This window comes from Tachysurus fulvidraco, chromosome 1 (assembly GCF_022655615.1).
Source record: "Tachysurus fulvidraco isolate hzauxx_2018 chromosome 1, HZAU_PFXX_2.0, whole genome shotgun sequence".
In the NCBI taxonomy this organism is placed as follows: domain Eukaryota; kingdom Metazoa; phylum Chordata; class Actinopteri; order Siluriformes; family Bagridae; genus Tachysurus; species Tachysurus fulvidraco.
The window spans coordinates 34,588,640-34,607,282 of NC_062518.1; the positions used below are offsets into that span (position 1 = coordinate 34,588,640).

The following is an 18,643-nucleotide window of genomic DNA, read 5'->3' on the forward strand; positions in this document are numbered from 1 at the left end:
TTGTCCTCTCCCTCCTCTTTTTAACATCTTCCTCTTTTACTTTGACCAGCTTGGGAAAATACTTTGCCTTTCTAAGTCCAAAAAAGGCTTTGGATATTCCATAAGAGGCAAAACAGAGAGGAATCGCAAGGGATGACAGAGACTAACACAAACATTAACTCTGCCACTAATGAGAACCAAGAGCAGAAACACAATTCTGTGTCGAATATTCCCTGCAGTCCCATTCTTACTAAACTCTATGGTCTGTGTGTCAGCATTTGGCCATTCAATCAGACTGTGATGGAGCTACATAGCCTGTTTTCCTTCCCCCAACAGAACAGCAGTTGTTTAACAGCCTGTCTAATGTCCAACGCATTCACTTCTCTGTCCAGACCACTTTCCCGGAACCAGATTAAAAGCGCACAAACTACACCAGCTTCCACTTTTTAAACATCTATTAGGAGCAAGGCTTCACCAACATGCGTTTTTATGAAACCACATTATTTCTAGGTCCTCATAATACCATAAGCAATTACATATACTTCTACTGTCTTCTTAAATAATATATTAAGATACAATGATATATCAATCCTTAGTAATAAAGGCATCATTTAATCAAATGCTGGTGGCATAGTAACAGATGATGAATGAGCCAAACTCTCCTGGACAAGGAGTAGGTTATCTGTCTGTTGATCACTGAAACTCTTTAGCCTAATAGACTAAAAGACCCTTATTCAGTTGAGCACAGCGTGTTCTGTTATGTCTGTAAAGCTTTGTCAGCATTATATAAAGAATAAAACACGATTCTGCATTCAGGTAAAGAAAACAGACAATTCATGAAGTAAACATTATTTAAAAATGAACGAATGACAAATTTATCCCATTAGAGTTACATTTAACAGGAACTGCATTGAATTTTAGTTCAATGCATTTTTCTTGTTATAACAGCAATAATAATTGTTATAATAGCAATACATTCACTTCATTAATAACATATCTGTCGTGAAGACTTTTGTGTGTTTAAAGGACAGCTTTATCTCTGATGGACATAAAGTGTTAACACTGGAGACTCCTTCTAGTATAAAATGACTATTAATATAAACATGCATTAGTATAAACATAAGTTCAAAGTGAACCGATGAACTTAAAGAACTTAACAGTGACAGAAACGACCACACGGCAGGAAGTCAAGCCGAAAGAAAAACTTACTGATTACGTTCCACATCTAGAATCAGCTCCAGATCTGCTGCTGAGACAAGAATCTGTCCTCTCTCTGGAAACGGATCCTGCACGCAGACACGGTGAGGGACATACATTGGTTTTGTGTTAACATTCATAACAGATTCAACATCATGCATGATGGAATGATGTTTGTCACTTTACAGTACAAGCTGTCACATTATCTTCACAGTAGCTTCAGTCTTTATTTATCGGAAACGGCTGTATTGTGTTGTGCTACAGTTATTCGATGTTTCTCATTATTCAAGAAGCTGCTGACCCAGACAGTGATTTGGTCAAGAGTCAACAGCCAAGGGATGAGCAGATACAGTACACATTATGTATGTGAAGCCTATAATAATGTGCGTGGCTCAATAAGTTCTAAAAGCGTTGACAGACTCATTCATTCGGATGTGCATTAAGGACGAGACATGTTTGGAACTGGCTTTGACTGTATAGAGGGGAAAAACTTGACTGTTAATGGCTGAAAAAAGATTCACAAAAGTTCTAGTTTACATAATTATATATTAATTAATTACTTTTTATCGATACATAAATACAATTAACTCTGTGAAACATCCATGAACCTAGTTAGTTCCTGATATTTTCCTTGTTGTGACAACAATTAAAAGTCGCTTCCTCATCTGTAACTCCTCGGGTTGGAAGAAGAGCTTTATGTCCGACTACTACAAAGTGGTAACACTAGAGACTCCTTCCAAAATCAGGTCCACCAAGCAATGCCTGTGAATTAGCTGTTACTATAACATGATAATATAATATAATATAATACAATATAATATAATATAATATAATATAATATAATATAATATAATATAATATAATATAATATGCACATTATAACTCATTTTCTGTGAAGTAGCTCTTGGATGAAATGTATAGAAATATATACTAGAAATATATTTATGAGTGAAGAGGAATATGGATGGGTAGCAGAACGGCCTGTCAATTATGAATAAAGTGCAATTGTATGAAGTTGTTTGCGATTTTAGTGCAATACACATGCTGTTGGATGTTATGTACATCTGAAAGCAGATACAACAATATTCCTGTTGGAATAATTGTTTTGATTCCATAGATAATATTGTATTCCAGTTAACATTTACACTATAAAGGGAGCAACTAAATATGCTCCAATGATGTAATTTTCAATGCACTTTAATAATACTCGCTGGTCTCCACCTGCTCTGAACTAAGACATGTTGGCAGCAGTGATGTGCAGATCCAGAGTACTCAAAATCCACAAAGAGAATGATGTGTTAACTAAGTCATCCAGAACAAAACAAAAGTGTCCCTTTCCAGGCTAAAATGCGTTTCTTTTAGTGCCAGCAAAACACTTAAGCTCAGACATTATGAAAAGAAAAGCATGGGGCTGTAGCCAACACATGAGCCCTAGCGGCTAGCTTTTTGCTCCTGTTTGCTCTATATGCACTGCATGTGGTTAGCTGTGCTAGCTGATAAAAAAGAGTGCCTTTGAGTAGGAGGCTGAGCGTTTTCATCAAACATGTATCCGTTTTCCAAAAACCCACCATCAATAGACAAGCCTCCCCCTCCCCTGTTCCCCCTCCAGCCTTCCAGTCTAAAGTGAGATACAACAGTGGTGGAGAAAAATGCTCTCGGGCCAGCAACAAGCAAAATGCCCAGAACGTTCTATAAACAGGCTCGGTATAGACATTTAGATATAATGGAGCTGTGAGGAAACAAGGATGAGTCTGTACACGTTTTTATGGACATCTAGTATGTCGGGTATTCACGGTATGTTCATGTCTGTGGTGCTTGTAGCCGCCTATATCAAAGATATTCACGTAATTTCACATTTAATTTTGAGTCAGATTCATTAATTTTTCACTGGCTACATAACTACGAGAACTTTGATCAGTCCTTGGCCCAATGATTAATATTGAGAAACAAAATTAATGTCAGTTTAATGCGCAGCAAATGCACGTCTGTACATTTAGATCTAAGCGAGAATATTACTGAATGAAGAGCATGGCTGTGTGGGATAAGAGGAGAGGAGATGAAGAGGCCTCGAGAGCAATTTGCAGCTTGCCGGCTGAAGAAAAAGGTTGAAATGGAGAGAGAGAAGCCCTTTCCTTAAGCATGCAAACACTTAGTGAATCTGAGAGCCTCGCTGAAGATGGAAAGAGAGTGGGGGGGGGGGGGGGTGGAACGGCAGAGGTGAAGGCTGATATGTGAGACGGAGATTGTGAGAGGGTATTAAGGATAAAGAGAAATTTGGAAAGGAGAGCAGGAGACTACAATGCAATATTCTTTCATGTAGAAGTCAACTCCAGAAATATTGGCACCTTTCAAAAATGATATTTATAGAACAATATTATAGAAAATCATAAGCAATTACAGACAGTACTCTATTTTTCTCTAATAAAATCAAATCTCATATGAAACTTTTTATTAGAACTTTTTTCCCCCTCAGATACATGCTGCAAACTGCATCCATAATGAATATTCAAAATAATCACACAATTTGGCCACAAACACCATCTGCATTTTTGGCAAAAAGAGCCATTATCCATGTTGGTTGTCACGAACGAGGGATAAACCAGACCCAAACGCAGGATGGTGAAATAAACAGGATTTAATAACAAAAGAACACTAAACATGACACGGACTAAAGACAAGACAAGACAACAGTGGATTCCGCACTGCACAAGGCAACGTGGCACAGTTAAATAAACAGGGTAATCACAATGGGAAACAGGTGCGTGGAAACGTTAGGAGCAGACAAGGGCGGGGCAGACACGTGACGAAGAACATAAACACATGCACGTGGCCAACGTCCGGGCTGAGTCCTGACAGGGGGGCGAGGCACACGGCGAGACAGGTGGTGGGAGCGAGGCACACGGCGGCGCAGCCAAAGAGGGCCGAACGACGTCCACAGCCGAGCTGAAGGGCCGAGCGACGTCCACCACCAAGCTGAAAGGCTGAGCGCGAACCCCTGCACGAGTCCAGAACAGCAGGAGGGGGGAGGGCAGGAAAAGTCCTCCACCATGGGACAAACAAAATAAATAAATAAACAAAATCCACCTAGGGCTAAACATACGGGCCTGCAACACCCCCCGCGGACAGGAAGTGGACCGGCGTCCTCCACGGAAACCGGATGTGAAGCGACGCGGCACAGTTAAATAAACAGGGTAATCACAATGGGAAACAGGTGTGTGGAAACGGGAGGAGCAGACAAGGGTGGGGCAGACACGTGACGAAGAACATAAACACATGCACGTGGCCAAAGTCCGGGCTGAGTCCTGACAATGGTAGTGGCTCCTGTACAGACTAAACGCATAAAATTTCACTAAATACCAGAAAATTTTAGCCAAAACCGGACTGTTGCCTCATGCCAGAAATTTACAAACCAGTTAAAGATGCTGATGACATTTTAATGAACAAATGTATACGATCTGACATACGTTCAAATAATTTTTTATATTAATATATTTTTATACCAAAAAATTTAGGATTTCATTTTAAAATATAATTTATTTTATTTCCAACATGCATGCTGCAAGGGATATTTTTTTTTATTAACGATCATTAAATTTGTTTTATACAGACATGTCCTAAACACATGAGTTTCCTAATATTTGCAATAGAGATGGACTATTTATTGTAGTATCACATTTGTTCTGTTTCCAGCACAAATCCATTTTAATCCATTAAAACAAGAATTGGAGAAAACTCATTTTCTCAAGCCCTCGCAACACACAGTGCTGCCACGTGATGCACACTGACTGATATGGCCTAATATTCTCTACTGCTCTGGGATAAATATTTATGTGAGTGGACCGAGTCTGTTCTCTCCTGACATGATTATGTCTGAATGACAAATGAATGAGGAGCTCAGACTCGGGGAGTCTGGTACATAGCGCGAGGTGGCCACCGTCTTAGAGCTCCCACTGGGCTGCAGAGCATCCATGCCAGGCTGAAAAACTGCACCCTGCTGGGTGCCTATGACAGCATTCTCCCACGTCAACCCAGCTGGAGCTCTCACAGCAAACAAGAGAGAGTGAAAGAAGATACACTGCATAGCCAAGACTTACTGTAGTTACAACATTGGAAAAGTTCATGCATAACTTATACATGGTTCATGTTATAATGTGACCTGAAAACAATCTATTTGAATTTAGTTAGAGGATGTTTTGAAGAAATAAAGCTAGTTGAGGGTGTAAATGTGAAATGTGAATAATAAAGAATAAATCAACTTATGCTTCCTGTAAAGCATTCATGTACTGTAGTTGTAACTGACTTATAAATGAGGAAGGATGAATGCTTATATCTATGTGGTCTGAATGCTAGATTTCCAACAAGTGGCAAATTAAAGTAGGTAGTTTTTTGGGTTTTTTTTGCAGAAATGGAAGGAAACCACATGACCACATGAAACCACATGATTCTGAGCTTGGGAGAAACCCATGTGGACGTGGAGAGAACATGCAAAACTCTACACAGACAGTAACCCAAGCTCAGAATCATAACCATAAACCCAGCCACCTTTACAATGTTTGTACAATTGCGGGAGATTTTTCTTTTGAGTGGAATAATTAGTTTGGCACCAGTTTGATTAGGAACAGTTACACCTAGTCAACAGATAATTTATAAATATCAACAAAGCACCCAATTACATTAAGCTCATATCCAGAGAATTCTAATTTCTCCTCACTTTAATTTACATAACCATGTTTGGGTTTGTTCTCATAAGCCTGTGCACACTTTTCTTATCCTACAATGAAAAAAGTCAATAATTTGTGGACAGATTCCAAGCAAAACTCGACATTTTGTTCAAATGTGCTTTTAAACAGGCCAACTGGAAGCCTGATGAGACACAATATCCCATGGGATAAAGAAGGTTAATATGACCTGTCTGCCATTTTCTGTCTCTGATAGTCCCAGATCATATTTACCACAGACACCCGAGGACTTTCAGCCATACCTGAACGACCATCATTCATACTTTGTCTGCTGCTGTCTCCAGTGAGAATCTTAAAGTGGAGAGAAGCAGCAAAAGCCCATGTTTTCAAAAGACATTGAAAAATGAAGCCCCAGTTATCACCAGTCTCCAAAGTAAGGCTCGGATCTGTGTTGCTATAGAAGTTATAAAAGTTCTATTAGACCTCACTAGCTAATTTTCCTTCTTCACCTCTGTGCTTCCTCGTATACTGCTTCCGCTTACTGATTGGGGTATCACTTGGTTTAGAAACGTATATACAAATAACTTTTCAGTGCGTAATTACAAAGAACATGGGGGGGGGGGGGATTTGCACGGGGCATTCTTTGGTAACTCTCGCAAATGTTGAGATAAGTCATACTAAAACTCTCAAACGAGAGTGACGGTTGTCAGAGCGCACGCACACACACAGACACACACACACACACACACACACACACACACACACACACACACACACACACACACACACACACACACACACACACACACACACACACACACACAGTGAGACTGAAAAACACTCCCTTTAACGTATTAAAACATTTCCAGAAGTCTGGGTTCCATTCATGCTTTTTCAAAAGCCTACTCACACAGAATTCCTGTGGCCCAACAGAAAAGCCAACTCTGAAATCAGTGCAATTGAAGTCTTATCACAGCTTGTCAGTCTTCTCAGAGTCAATATTTGCAGGTCTTTGAAATACCTTTGCTTTTTGCCCACTAGGAATGGAAAATACATCCAACAACCTTTTCATCTGCAATATTTACTTACTATTTGCTACATTTTGCTAGACTCGTTTACAATCGGAAACATACAATATAAACATGATGCAATCTAAACCGTACAATACTGAGCAGTTATGGATTAAGGGCCATGTTCAAGGGCTCCGTAGCAGCTCTCTGGCAGTGTCAGAATTTATAATCATTTGATTACAAGCTCAGAGAGAATCTTACTTACACTACTATTATAATAATATACGCAAATGCTCTTGAGAAATAAGGACTAATGCATTTAGGTTCATTCAAAATATTAAAAACAACGTCACCTTATACTTTTCTCCTTAGAAATCCTAACCTTAGCAAAGTGAATCATTCAACCTGGCTGACTGTACAACCCTGAATAAAGAATCATTTTGTTCAGTCAGCTCCATCAACCTCCATGTGGGAGTGCAGTGAATTCACTGGCCTTGGTGCTACACTTCGCTCATCACTTTATATAAGATTAGCTGTCTCGCATTTAAGTGGCCGTGCAGCCAAGGCAAAAGGCCTATCAATGATGTTATTGGCTTGGACAATAAGGGCAATTTTCAAAGAAACATTTAAACACACACTTTTATTAAACAATAAAGAAATTGTTCAATCAATGCTATCACATTATAGATTATTTTCCAGTAACCAGTACAGAATTGAATCATCCATGAAGGCAGTTTCTGAGCTGTACATTCAAAACGACCATGCAATTTTTCATGAACTGTTAAGTTTCTACAAGTCTTTGTACACTGTCGCCTCAGATTTCTGGTCCTGGCTGACAGGAGTGTGCATCTGTTGTAGCTTCAAGGTTCCATTTGCTGTAAGATAAGTTCTAAGATGCTTTTCTGTTCACCACAGTTGAAAAGAATAGTTTCACTATAGACTTCCTTGTCAGCTCAAACCAGTCTAGCTGTTCTCTCCTCTGAGCATTTATGTTGGTTAAAAAAATAAATAAATGAAATAAAATAAAATAAGAAATATATATATATATATATAGTTTATAACTTATTAAGTATATAGTTTATAACTTATAACGTCCATTACAATTGCAGGTTATAAAAAATCCTGGGAGTGAATATTGAGTAAGACACAATATATCCTATAAGAGCACTTACCTCTTAGGTCCAGCTAATTTGGATGAGTTTATGTTCAAAACCAAAAAAACGTATACAATTAAAATGCAGTTAGCTAATAGGCCTAAGAGAGCATAATTATGAATGTGCATTCTGTTTACTATGATGATGGAGCTGTCACGTCTTTATAGCTATATAGTGGATGTATTCAAACCTTTTTTGACCATGAGCTTAGCTTCTAGTTTTTTTTGTTTGATTTTTGTTTCTTAAAAAACACCCACCCTCAAACAAGACTTGTTGACTTGAAAACATTTGTTATGTATTTTGGACATGGAATGATTTAAGACTTAACGGTTGATGGTTCATTTTTGACTAATGATCACAGATAATGACCACTGAACGGTTCTGGTAAGAACTTGCCTATAATTTTCATCCCCAACACATGAACTCATTCACAATGGCTTGCCTGTTTTCCAACCCCAATGTCTGGAGAACATTTCTTTAAATTTGTCTGATCCAAACACACACACACACACACACACACACACACACACACACACACACACACACACACACACACACACACACACACACACACATATATATCTCAAAGAAATCAACACTTACTATTAGTGGGAAAATAAAAGTGTCTTTATTCTTCATTACTTGTCCAGAGGAGCCTAAACAGAGCTGCTCTAAACGTCAGAGTTTATGTGGTGCAACTTCAGTCGTAAGCCAAGTATCACCTACTCTGAATAAAATGTCCTGGATAGCTCACAAAGAGTAACAAATTCCAAGGTTGGACAAGAAAGGAAAACATACCGAGATGGAGAAAATTGAAAAGGAGACAGAGGAATGAGGAAGGAAACAACAAAGACAGCCATATATAGAGAAAAAGAGATGGGAGAAGAGTAAAGGAGGTGGGGGAATTAGACGACTGTGGAGAAGAGGAGTGGGGGACTTAGGATGTGAAATGTAATTCTTTATGGGATTGCTGGTGTCAAAAGTGCTTATGTTTGTTCCTTGGACCCTCCCTTGTAACCTTCTGCTCACTTTCTCATCTGCTCTCTCACTTTGGTTGAAAAGCACTCTCAGTACAGTCTGCAATAATGCCTATATATGATCAGAGTCCTTCCTCAGATGACTTAAAACCAGCGGGGTGAAAAAGTGCACTGATAGCGTTCCCTCTCTTCCCCATATTTTCTCCTTGTACTTTCTTTCCTTTTCTTCATTACTTCATCTCCTTCTCCCTCATGTTTTTTTTTGTCCCCTGGTCAGCATTTTTTAGGGAATTATTAAGAAAAAGAAGTGAAGCTGTTTCGTATAACAAGCAGCTCTAATGCCATCTGAGCGTAAGAGCGCAAACTTGCCAGCTTTTCAATTATTGGAGTTAAATGTTCATTCTATCGATTAGATAAAGAAAACACGAACTGTTATAATGTGCTGATCTTTATCATTCTGTGTCCACAGGCACCCAATAATTCCATATGAATGCAATCATGCCAAGTTTTGATATACGATATTGTACTTCAGTACACTAATGATGTTCTTTGATGTATGATGATATTTTGGTGTACAGGGATGGTGGAACAAAATCAATGCAAGGAAATGAGTCTACCTTTTCAGTTTCCACTTTATTTCATCATAGGACATAAGCAACATCTACATCTAATTTTATACAACTGAATTTAATTTCAATTTGACAAATTAAACTGAAAAACAGATGCATCAGCTCATCAGCTCTGTTTAGGGAAATCACATCCCTACATGAATACCTCTGAATAGCTGTGTCTACTACGAGTGAAATAAGGTCTGCGAAAAGTGAAACACCGAGCTCAGGTGAGCTCAAAATGCACTGAACTGAAAATCCCACTTCCATAAATGACAAATTCAGTACCACTTATTTCCCATACAAATCGAAAAAATAAAGTATAATTCAATCCCTAAAATCGCACAGAGTCTCTGTGAAGGCATAATAGGACGATTTTCGTGTTTTAAGTTTCATTTGTCACAAGAGCTACATATCCATTTTAAATAAATGCTTTGAGTTGCAAAGCTGTGCTTACAGACAAGACACAGAAATCAGGGCTAAAAATGATCAATGTACAACCCAAGACAAATTGGCTATTCGGTATATAGAATAGGAGTAAACTATTACAAACATACAAAGGCAGAGAGACAGTTTTAAATTGGAATCAAGTCTGTATTACTCTACTGGGTTCTGTTTCCACCTAACTCTATCCTCAGCACCGATTAACTTTATGTCCTCACTTAACACATCTTTGGCCTTCCTCTTGACCTCTTACCTAGCAACTCCATCTCCAACATCCTTCTACCAATATAACCATCTCCCTCATCTGCACATGTCCACACCATCTTAATCTATCCTCTCTGACCTTGTCCCCAAAACAGCCAACCTGAGAGCTGTCCCTCTGATGTGCTCGTTCCTAATCCTGTCCATCCTCATCACACCTAAAGAGAACCTCAACATCCTCATCTCTGCTAACTCCATCTCTGCCTCATGTCTTTTCCTCACTGCTACAGTCTCTAACCCATACAGCAGAGCTGGACTCACTACTGTCTTATACAACTTTCCTTCAATTCTTAATGCTCTACTGCAGGGGTGGCAAACTCTGGCCCGCGGTGTAATTATATTTGGCCCGCGAGATCATATCAAATGTACATTACAGCTGGCTAGCCGCATGCTCCGCTAATACTACAAATCCCAGAATGCCTTGGCAACTGTATTGACGCGTAGTCACAAACAGCAAGCGCCCCTCATTCTCTGTTGACAACCATGTTACAGTCACATCGGGCAAGTTGATTCCACCCTCCACAAAAATGGCCAAACGAAATATGGACAATAGGAGCTTTCAAGCCAGGTGGGAGGCAGATTATCTGCTCACAAATATAAAGGACAGACCTGTTTGTCTTGTGTGCTAACGGTGCTAACGTGTCTGTAACCAAAGAATATAACATAAGAAGACACTATGAAACCAAACATTATGAGAAGTATAAGGACCTGGACGTAAAGCAGAAGCTCCAGAAGGCGGAGGAGATGAAAAAAAGTCTGGTTTCCTGGCAGACTATGTTCATGAAAGCTAAATAAAAAAGTGAAGCTGCTGTAAAGCTTTATTGTGGCAGCAGAGATTGCAAAATCTGCCCTTTAATGAGGGAGAGTTTGTCAAAAAGTGTATGTCAAAGTTTGTGACATGAACACCACTGATGTGTCTTTTATTTCGAATTTAATTTCTTATGTGTTTGTAATATCAAGCTCTGGTTGTTCCAAACGCTGTGTTTAAGCAAAACTAAAGTTTGTGTCCATATGAAAAAGGTTGAACATTACAAATCAGTTGCAGGTAATTTTTCAATAAATATTCAGTTTGGCCCGTGACTTTATCTCAGTTTTATATTTTGGCCCACTGTGAATTTGAGTTTGACACTCCTGCTCTAGGACCTTCAGAAAATGGGTTCAAGCTGTCATAAACAGGAAAGTCTCAAATTTATGCCCTTTTTTGTTTTTTAACTTTTATTGGACAATGTCAGATATGTGTCGGTTATTTATGCTTAGTTTCACCTCTGAAGCATTTCAGGGACAAAAGGAATGATAAGGTAAATAATCCACCGAGTTTGCCTTTATTACATCCATGAGTTTATTTCACATGCACCTTCTCAATCACTGCTGATGACATATTACAGATGTGTCAGTGAAGCATGCTGAAAAACATCAGCCCCAGATGTAAACAAAACATCGTGGGTTGATCTGAATGGTCTGACCGTCACAGACAATCTGCATGGATATAAAGTCTGGCCTATAAAGAAATCAGCCACAGTCTCGCTTCATCATATAATTCAGTTTTTTTTTCCTAGAAGCATTTTTTTTCTAGGTGCTGTTATGTTTGATTACACGAAAAAAAAAAACAGTAAATAATTTGATGTGGTTGAAAAAAATTGTCCCTCAGGAAAAGCCAACAGTTGTAAAAGTAGTTAAACTAGCAGTTAAACTATTTAACCACCAACTAGCAGTATCATTTTAAAGATGATACCTGATGCTAAACATGATATATACTTTCTAATCCGTTGTTTATTTACAGATTCACAGTTACCGTGGTGCCGTTCCACAAAAATCCCAAATATATATTGTTACCAACAAACAATTACCAACAAAGTCTGATGTGGATGCCAAAAACGAAACCTTATACTGATATTTTTTCCTTGCCCTGCTAACCCATTTATACCCAGCTGACAGGATATTTTATTAGATTTTTGACCTTTTCCATCAAACATTTCTTGCAATATACTATTTTCAGGCACAGGAACTTGGATGGAAATAAAAAAACTTTGAAAAGCAATGTCCGTTATAAACATTGCTCCAAGCAAATCTGATCTTCTGGTAAAATCTCTACCTATAAATGAAACCATGCCACAGAGTACAAGGTAGTGTAACCTTAAATGCTTCGGAAAAGTAGAAAACTCAGTTCTAACTCCAGTGCCCATAGAAAAGCAAGCAAGCGGGAGGTCTCTTCGTTCTGTTCATCCAAACCATCTTCTCTGTTTCTGAGTAGTCTGGCAGATAGCCTGCTCCCTAGCCTGTATTCCCATGGAGTGTGTGTGTGTGTGTGTGTGTGTGTGTGTGTGTGTGTGTGTGTGTGTGTGTGTGTGTGTGTGTGTGTGTGTGTGTGTTTGTTGTGTGTGTGTGTGTATGTGTCTGTAAAATTACATCCGCCTGACATGCATTCAGTTCCACTCCAAACAGCTCCGTGACTCATTACCTCATAGGCAGAACAGCAACAAGTCCGGCCAACAGTCCAGACTCTCTTATTATACGTGTGCATGTACGTGTGTGTGTGTTTGTGCGAGGCACAACTTTTTAACAGAGGGAAAGAAAGGGGACCAGAATGAAAGGAAGCATGAGAGAGGATATTATAGGCAGAGAGAAAAGGAAGGACAAAAGATGAACAAAGACAGATGATTACAGTTTACAGGAAATGTGGCACCAATTTAAAATGTAGAACTGGCTTTTTTACTGACTTAAATGAACACAAATGAAAATTCAGTTAGTTAAAACATTTTTTTTAAAAAGTTACAAACTATTCACTGTGGATATCTGAGATGGACAAGATCCTCTCAAAGTGCTCTTCTATCTGGACAACTGAAGATTAGAGATGCTTTTCTGCTGAGCAAGGCTGTAAAGACTGCTTTTTTTAAGTTACTACAGACTTCCTGTCAGCTCAAACCAGTCTGATCATTTTTCTTCTTTTCGGCCTGCAGATTCCGAGCACACAGGATGTGTTTTGTTTTTCCACACCATTCTGTGTAAACTCGACGAACGTTGAGTGTGAAAATCCCAGAAGATCAACAGTTATTCAACAGCACATACTCAAACCTGCCCATCTCGCACCAACAACCATGCCACAGTCACAGTCACAGAGATCAGACCTGTATCTGCATGATTTAATGCATGGGTGCTGCTACATAACTGCACTTTGAATAGTGCACGGTGTGTGTATATTTTCTAATCCTCCTTGTTGTTGGCTGCTTGGAGCACAATTTTCACAGATTCACAGTTACTGGCAACTAAAAAGTCAGCTTTCTCTGACATTAAATTCAGACACAAACAAAACCTGGACATGTTTCCTACATTCCTCCAAATGAATGCTAATGAATTCACTCCTTTCCTTTATGCGGTGCGTTTAGGTGGGATAATGACACTACATTATCTGTTTGGCCTTTTTTCATCAAAACCACACACACATTAGTTATTCAGCGTTACACTTGACAGCAACAGTGGCATGCCTGGCACTTCTCTTTTTCCAGGTTTCAAGTCAGTGTGTTTGAAGTGATTTCTTACAAAGGCTAAGACATGCAAAGGCTCCAATAATATTGTTAGACTGTACTGAAGTTAGTTACATAAAGGAGAACGAGATAAATGAGATAAAAATGAGATAATGTAAGTCGCTCTGGATATGGGCATATCTCTGTAGCACTGCTTTAATGTTGTTGACATACTTTTTTTGTAGAATGACTTAACTACACTTTAAAATTATATTTCATATGCATATAAAGCAATGGACAGACACATTACGTGATGCTGCTTTTAGTGAAGTCCTCCTCAGCACTATTTTGAGAATCTAAAGCCTATTTGTCCCAGAACCACTGGACCCAAGGCAGTAAAATACACTGCACATTGAACATCAGTCCATCTCAGGGCATCATGCAGGCACGAATTCACACACTCACACCTATAGCAATTTTAACATAGCCAATCCACCTTCTGGCAGAAGAGGAAACTCCTGCAAGCATCGCACATGAGGAGAACAAGCAAAATAGGATATTTCTAAAAGCAGAGCTGACATAGAATTAAGTTACAACTGGAATGGTTACAGTGATGACAATTAAAGTGTCATCTTCATTCCAATAACGTTGTTAACCCAAATAGGAAAAATACTCGAATTAACACTGACCAGTTGTTCGGTTTTGGCTCAGTTAACTCTGTTGACCAGATGAAAAATAGTCAGCATGACAAAATGATTTTAATTTCAACTAATCGTAATACCACTAATATCACTTAAATGCTTTAAAACCTGTGTGAAATTAGCACAGTGCGTTATCCGATAAGATTTGTTTCCAAGTATGTCTATGTGTTCATGTGCTGCATAAGAAACAAAGCAAAACAATGTTCTTTCTGTCAGGAAAGAACAAACAATTTATGTGCTGTATTTTTTATTTTATTTTTTTACTTTAGCAATTGCCAATTCGTCTCTATTACCTAATTCACCCGTTTCACACAGCTGCTAGTATAAAGGCTGACATCTTTCTCCTCAGTGTGCATCCTGACCTACACTACACTGCTGTAATCTCCCTTAGATTACAATCTGCAAATGAAGGCGGACTTGCAGTTACCTTCAGCAAACCTTGATCTGGACTTGCAGTTACAAAGCAAACAACTGTTTATGAGTGATTTCTTTGAAAGGTTAAAAAGCACAAATTTCACATCACATCACTCAGCTATTCAGCTATTTCTTTTAGCACATACTATCAGACCAGTGTAGCAAATGGCACATACCGAGCCCAAATGCAGGAAAGTGCACACTACACAACCATCCCCCAAACCCCTCACACAGAAGTGAACAGATGCACAGTCATGGACTGACCTCCTTCTCTTCTTAGAAGAAATGTCATGTTTATCATAATCAGTGATGTGCATTTACACAGATGAGTGTTACGTGTATTTTATATACATTGCCTCATTTTGTCATTCAGTGTCTTGGTTAGTTTGACATTTCCACATTGTCCAGAGCTCCAAATCAGCACGAATAGGTTTGAAGTACCCAAAGGTCAGCAAATCAATACAAGTGAATATGTCAATGAAAGAAGGGGAGGCTGTGGCGACATGCCAGAAATGATAGAATTATTTATCCACACATCCAAAGAGATGTGTGTGCGCGTATGTGTGTGTGTGTAGTTTTATATTTATTCATAAAAGGCGAAGAATAGTCTGCAAATTGTCATTTCTCATCCGGAAACCGAAACCTGTGACTTCCTTTTGTGTAGTAAACGTATTGCTTACAGGAAACCATAATCACATTATACTTTTTTTTGGAGGGGGAAAAAAACAGGTTAAAACAACAACAAAAAAACAACAAAAGTGCAGCAACTAAAGAACAATGGCTCTACTGCAAGAAGAGAATAAGGTTGTATTTATTTGGCTGCTTGGACAACTGCAATTAAACATCCAAGACGGGTTGAGAATAAACATACTTTTTATCGTTTCAAACCTCCATTTGTTCCCAATTTGGCACGCCTATCACATAACATCTACTGGATGAAAGAGAGGATGAAAGCTGGCATGTATATCTTCTGAGATATGAGAAGCCAGCAACTGCATCAAGTGTTAACATCTGTCTTCTGCATACGTACGTTTACCTATACCCACGATTGGTCAGTGTGTACAATCCTAAAAACATGGTAAATTTAACTGTCTTGGTCTTCTGTCTATAGATGATGGGAATGACACATTTCTCTTGCACCACTTGGCTGCCCATATTTGTCTTGTTTTTAGAATTGAACAAATGTAGTCAAACAAAAATAGACAGGCTTACCTGTGAATTGGCTGCTGTGTCTTGTGTCCTGTGTACCGTGTTGTTGGGGATCCAGTGAGCCGTCACTTTCTGTCCTCTGTCCTTCCATGCTGAAACAAAAGCCAAGATTTTTTTTTCTTTAACCCACTAGAATCTTCATGTGAATCTTCAGATGCTCTTCTCTCTTTTCACAAGCCATTTAGCATGCTAAACTTTAAACGATAATAAAAACAGTGTTCTAATTATTAAACTACTTTGAAAACATCTTTGTGGCATATAGACGGGCAGTGGGCTAATAGACTCACTGTATAACTTACTGTCAGGCACAGATTCATCTGTACTGCTCATTAAAAATCTTAATTAACTTAGACTCTCATCAGCTCTGAAATGAAACGTAATGTAGACGACGGGTCAAAAAATTGCCTTCCATTAATCATGGACAATTAAGGGAAGTATGGAAATTATAAATCATCTTATAATTGTCTTTCCACTTGTGCCGTCTTGTGCAGTAAACACAACAGCTAAGACCAAAACATTCAGTATTCTTTACAAGCCTTTCTGAATATGAACAACTTGTGAAATTTGTCAAAAGAAAGCAAAGTTTATGCTCAGGTTACCATAAAGGGACTTTTCCTCTCTAGCTCTTTTGTCTGTCTTCCTCTGACAGTCATTTTTAATGTGCGAATCATACAGCCAAGAAAAACACATAAACAATCCGCTCTGTGCCTGAGCTCAAGCCTATCAGTCCGTAGCAGCTATTCACTCCAGGCTGTCACTGGCATAAATGTAGAAATATAAGGCCATTACCTTCCTTGAGATAACTATTTATGGCCTGATCTGATGAAATAACCGACCAACTGAAAAGATAGCGATGGAATTGATTGGAGAGGGGACTGCCACTGCTTCTCAATATACTTTTCATTTCTTTTCTAATTTTCTTTTTTTTAGCTTTTGTTCTGATCCAAAACATCCTCTGTTGCATCTGTTTTCTTCGCTCTCTAAAATGACTGTAACTGCTCTCTCAAATAGCATCAGTACTACATTGACAAATTCAATTCCGTTTTATTTGCTTGACGCATTTTATTTAAAATAAGAGCTTTTGGCCTCAATATTGTCATGACGCGGGGCAGGAAGCAGACCCAAACGCAGGATAGCCAAAACAAAACAGGGTTTAATAACAAAGGAAACACTAAACATGCCACAGACTCAAGACGAGACAAGACAAGACAACAGTAGATTCCGCGCTGCCATCGGCAACGCGGCACACTTAAGTACAAGACAATGATGACACAATGAGGAGCAGGTGTGGTGACAGGGGGGCAGAAGGCGGGGCAGACACGTGACGAGAAACGTAAACAAAACAACTGCACGTGGCCAAAGTCCAGGCTGAGTCATAACAAATATGACCTCTTACAATAATCCACAGACTTTATCATCATAGCATATTTTCTCTGCTGAAAATATCTTTATAGGTTTACGTAAAAAAAAAAAAAAAACATTTGGCATGAGCTAACATGTGACACTGTGCCACTGATCTACAGATCAAGAAAGAGAATTTAGAGAGAAATTTAGAAAAGGCTAAATCAGGATTGGGGCAGCTGCTACTGTATTTAACCGAGAAAGAGTGAAAGACTGACCTTTTTCTGGCTGACACATCCATAAACCCCAGAGCATTTGATTTTGCACCAGATTCCATTGGTTGTCTCTGGAGGAGTCTCACTTCTCGGGTCAGAATTTTTCATTAGATGTCTTAGGTAAAATTCTGTAATCCCTTTTCAGTGAGAAAGATAAAAGTTGGCTTTGTCCTATTGCATTTACATGCATTCTGGGTCTGCTGGATATAACAAATAGTCCAATCTCCCTTGCTTTTACTGTATGCCTTAAGTTCTGGTCAACTGGAAGAGATTGTTTGTAACATTTGCATCTTAGATGGCAAAATATTACCGATGATAAACCATGTTTACCGCCATTGTGAAATCTGCATGGTCCTTATCTCTGGAACTGGCTATGGACTCTATCACAAGTGTAATTTGCCAGGTAATGATGGCATTTTGCTGTTTTGGATTGAAGCAAGCTACATTTGTGTGTCTGTTTTCACTGTCATTTATTAATGAGCAGCAATGCTGTGTGTGAAAAGGAACCAAACAATATGTGACATACACATTGCACTGACTTAGTGGGCTTTTCAAACCTATTTTGGTTCAAAAGCGTGTGTGTGTGTGTGTGTGTGTGTGTGTGTGTGTGTGTGTGTGTGTGTGTGTGTGTGTGTGTGTGTGTGTGTGTGTGTGTGTTACTACCTTCACAACGTTATCAATCTTGTCCCATTACAACCCAGGTTTGTGTAAGTTTATTATTTATATTACCCCATGTCAACAGAAATCAGCCATTGCACCCACAAAACACAAACTAATAGTAACTATCTAATACAAAAGATTTTATTTTATCTTAGAAACGTTCACATTTGTGGCTAATAAAGCTGAATGCTACTCAGTTGTGGCTAGTAAAGCACAATTCACTTTGAAATATTTTATAAAGCATCTTTTTTGGAGTAAAAGCATGCCAGCTGT

The 18,643-nt window shown here is 38.8% G+C and overlaps 1 protein-coding gene across 1 annotated transcript in view; it reads right to left on the minus strand.

Annotated features, from left to right (window-relative positions):
* The window catches only part of adam19a (ADAM metallopeptidase domain 19a), a 75,669-nt gene that overhangs the window by 48,980 nt on the left and 8,046 nt on the right, over positions 1 to 18,643 (minus strand). The window contains exons 3-4 of the mRNA XM_047818738.1: positions 16,098 to 16,186; positions 1,189 to 1,265 (exon numbers count right to left, since the gene is read on the minus strand). Of these exons, the coding sequence (XP_047674694.1) occupies positions 1,189 to 1,265; positions 16,098 to 16,186 (166 nt within the window). The remainder of the gene's footprint in view (positions 1 to 1,188; positions 1,266 to 16,097; positions 16,187 to 18,643) is intronic.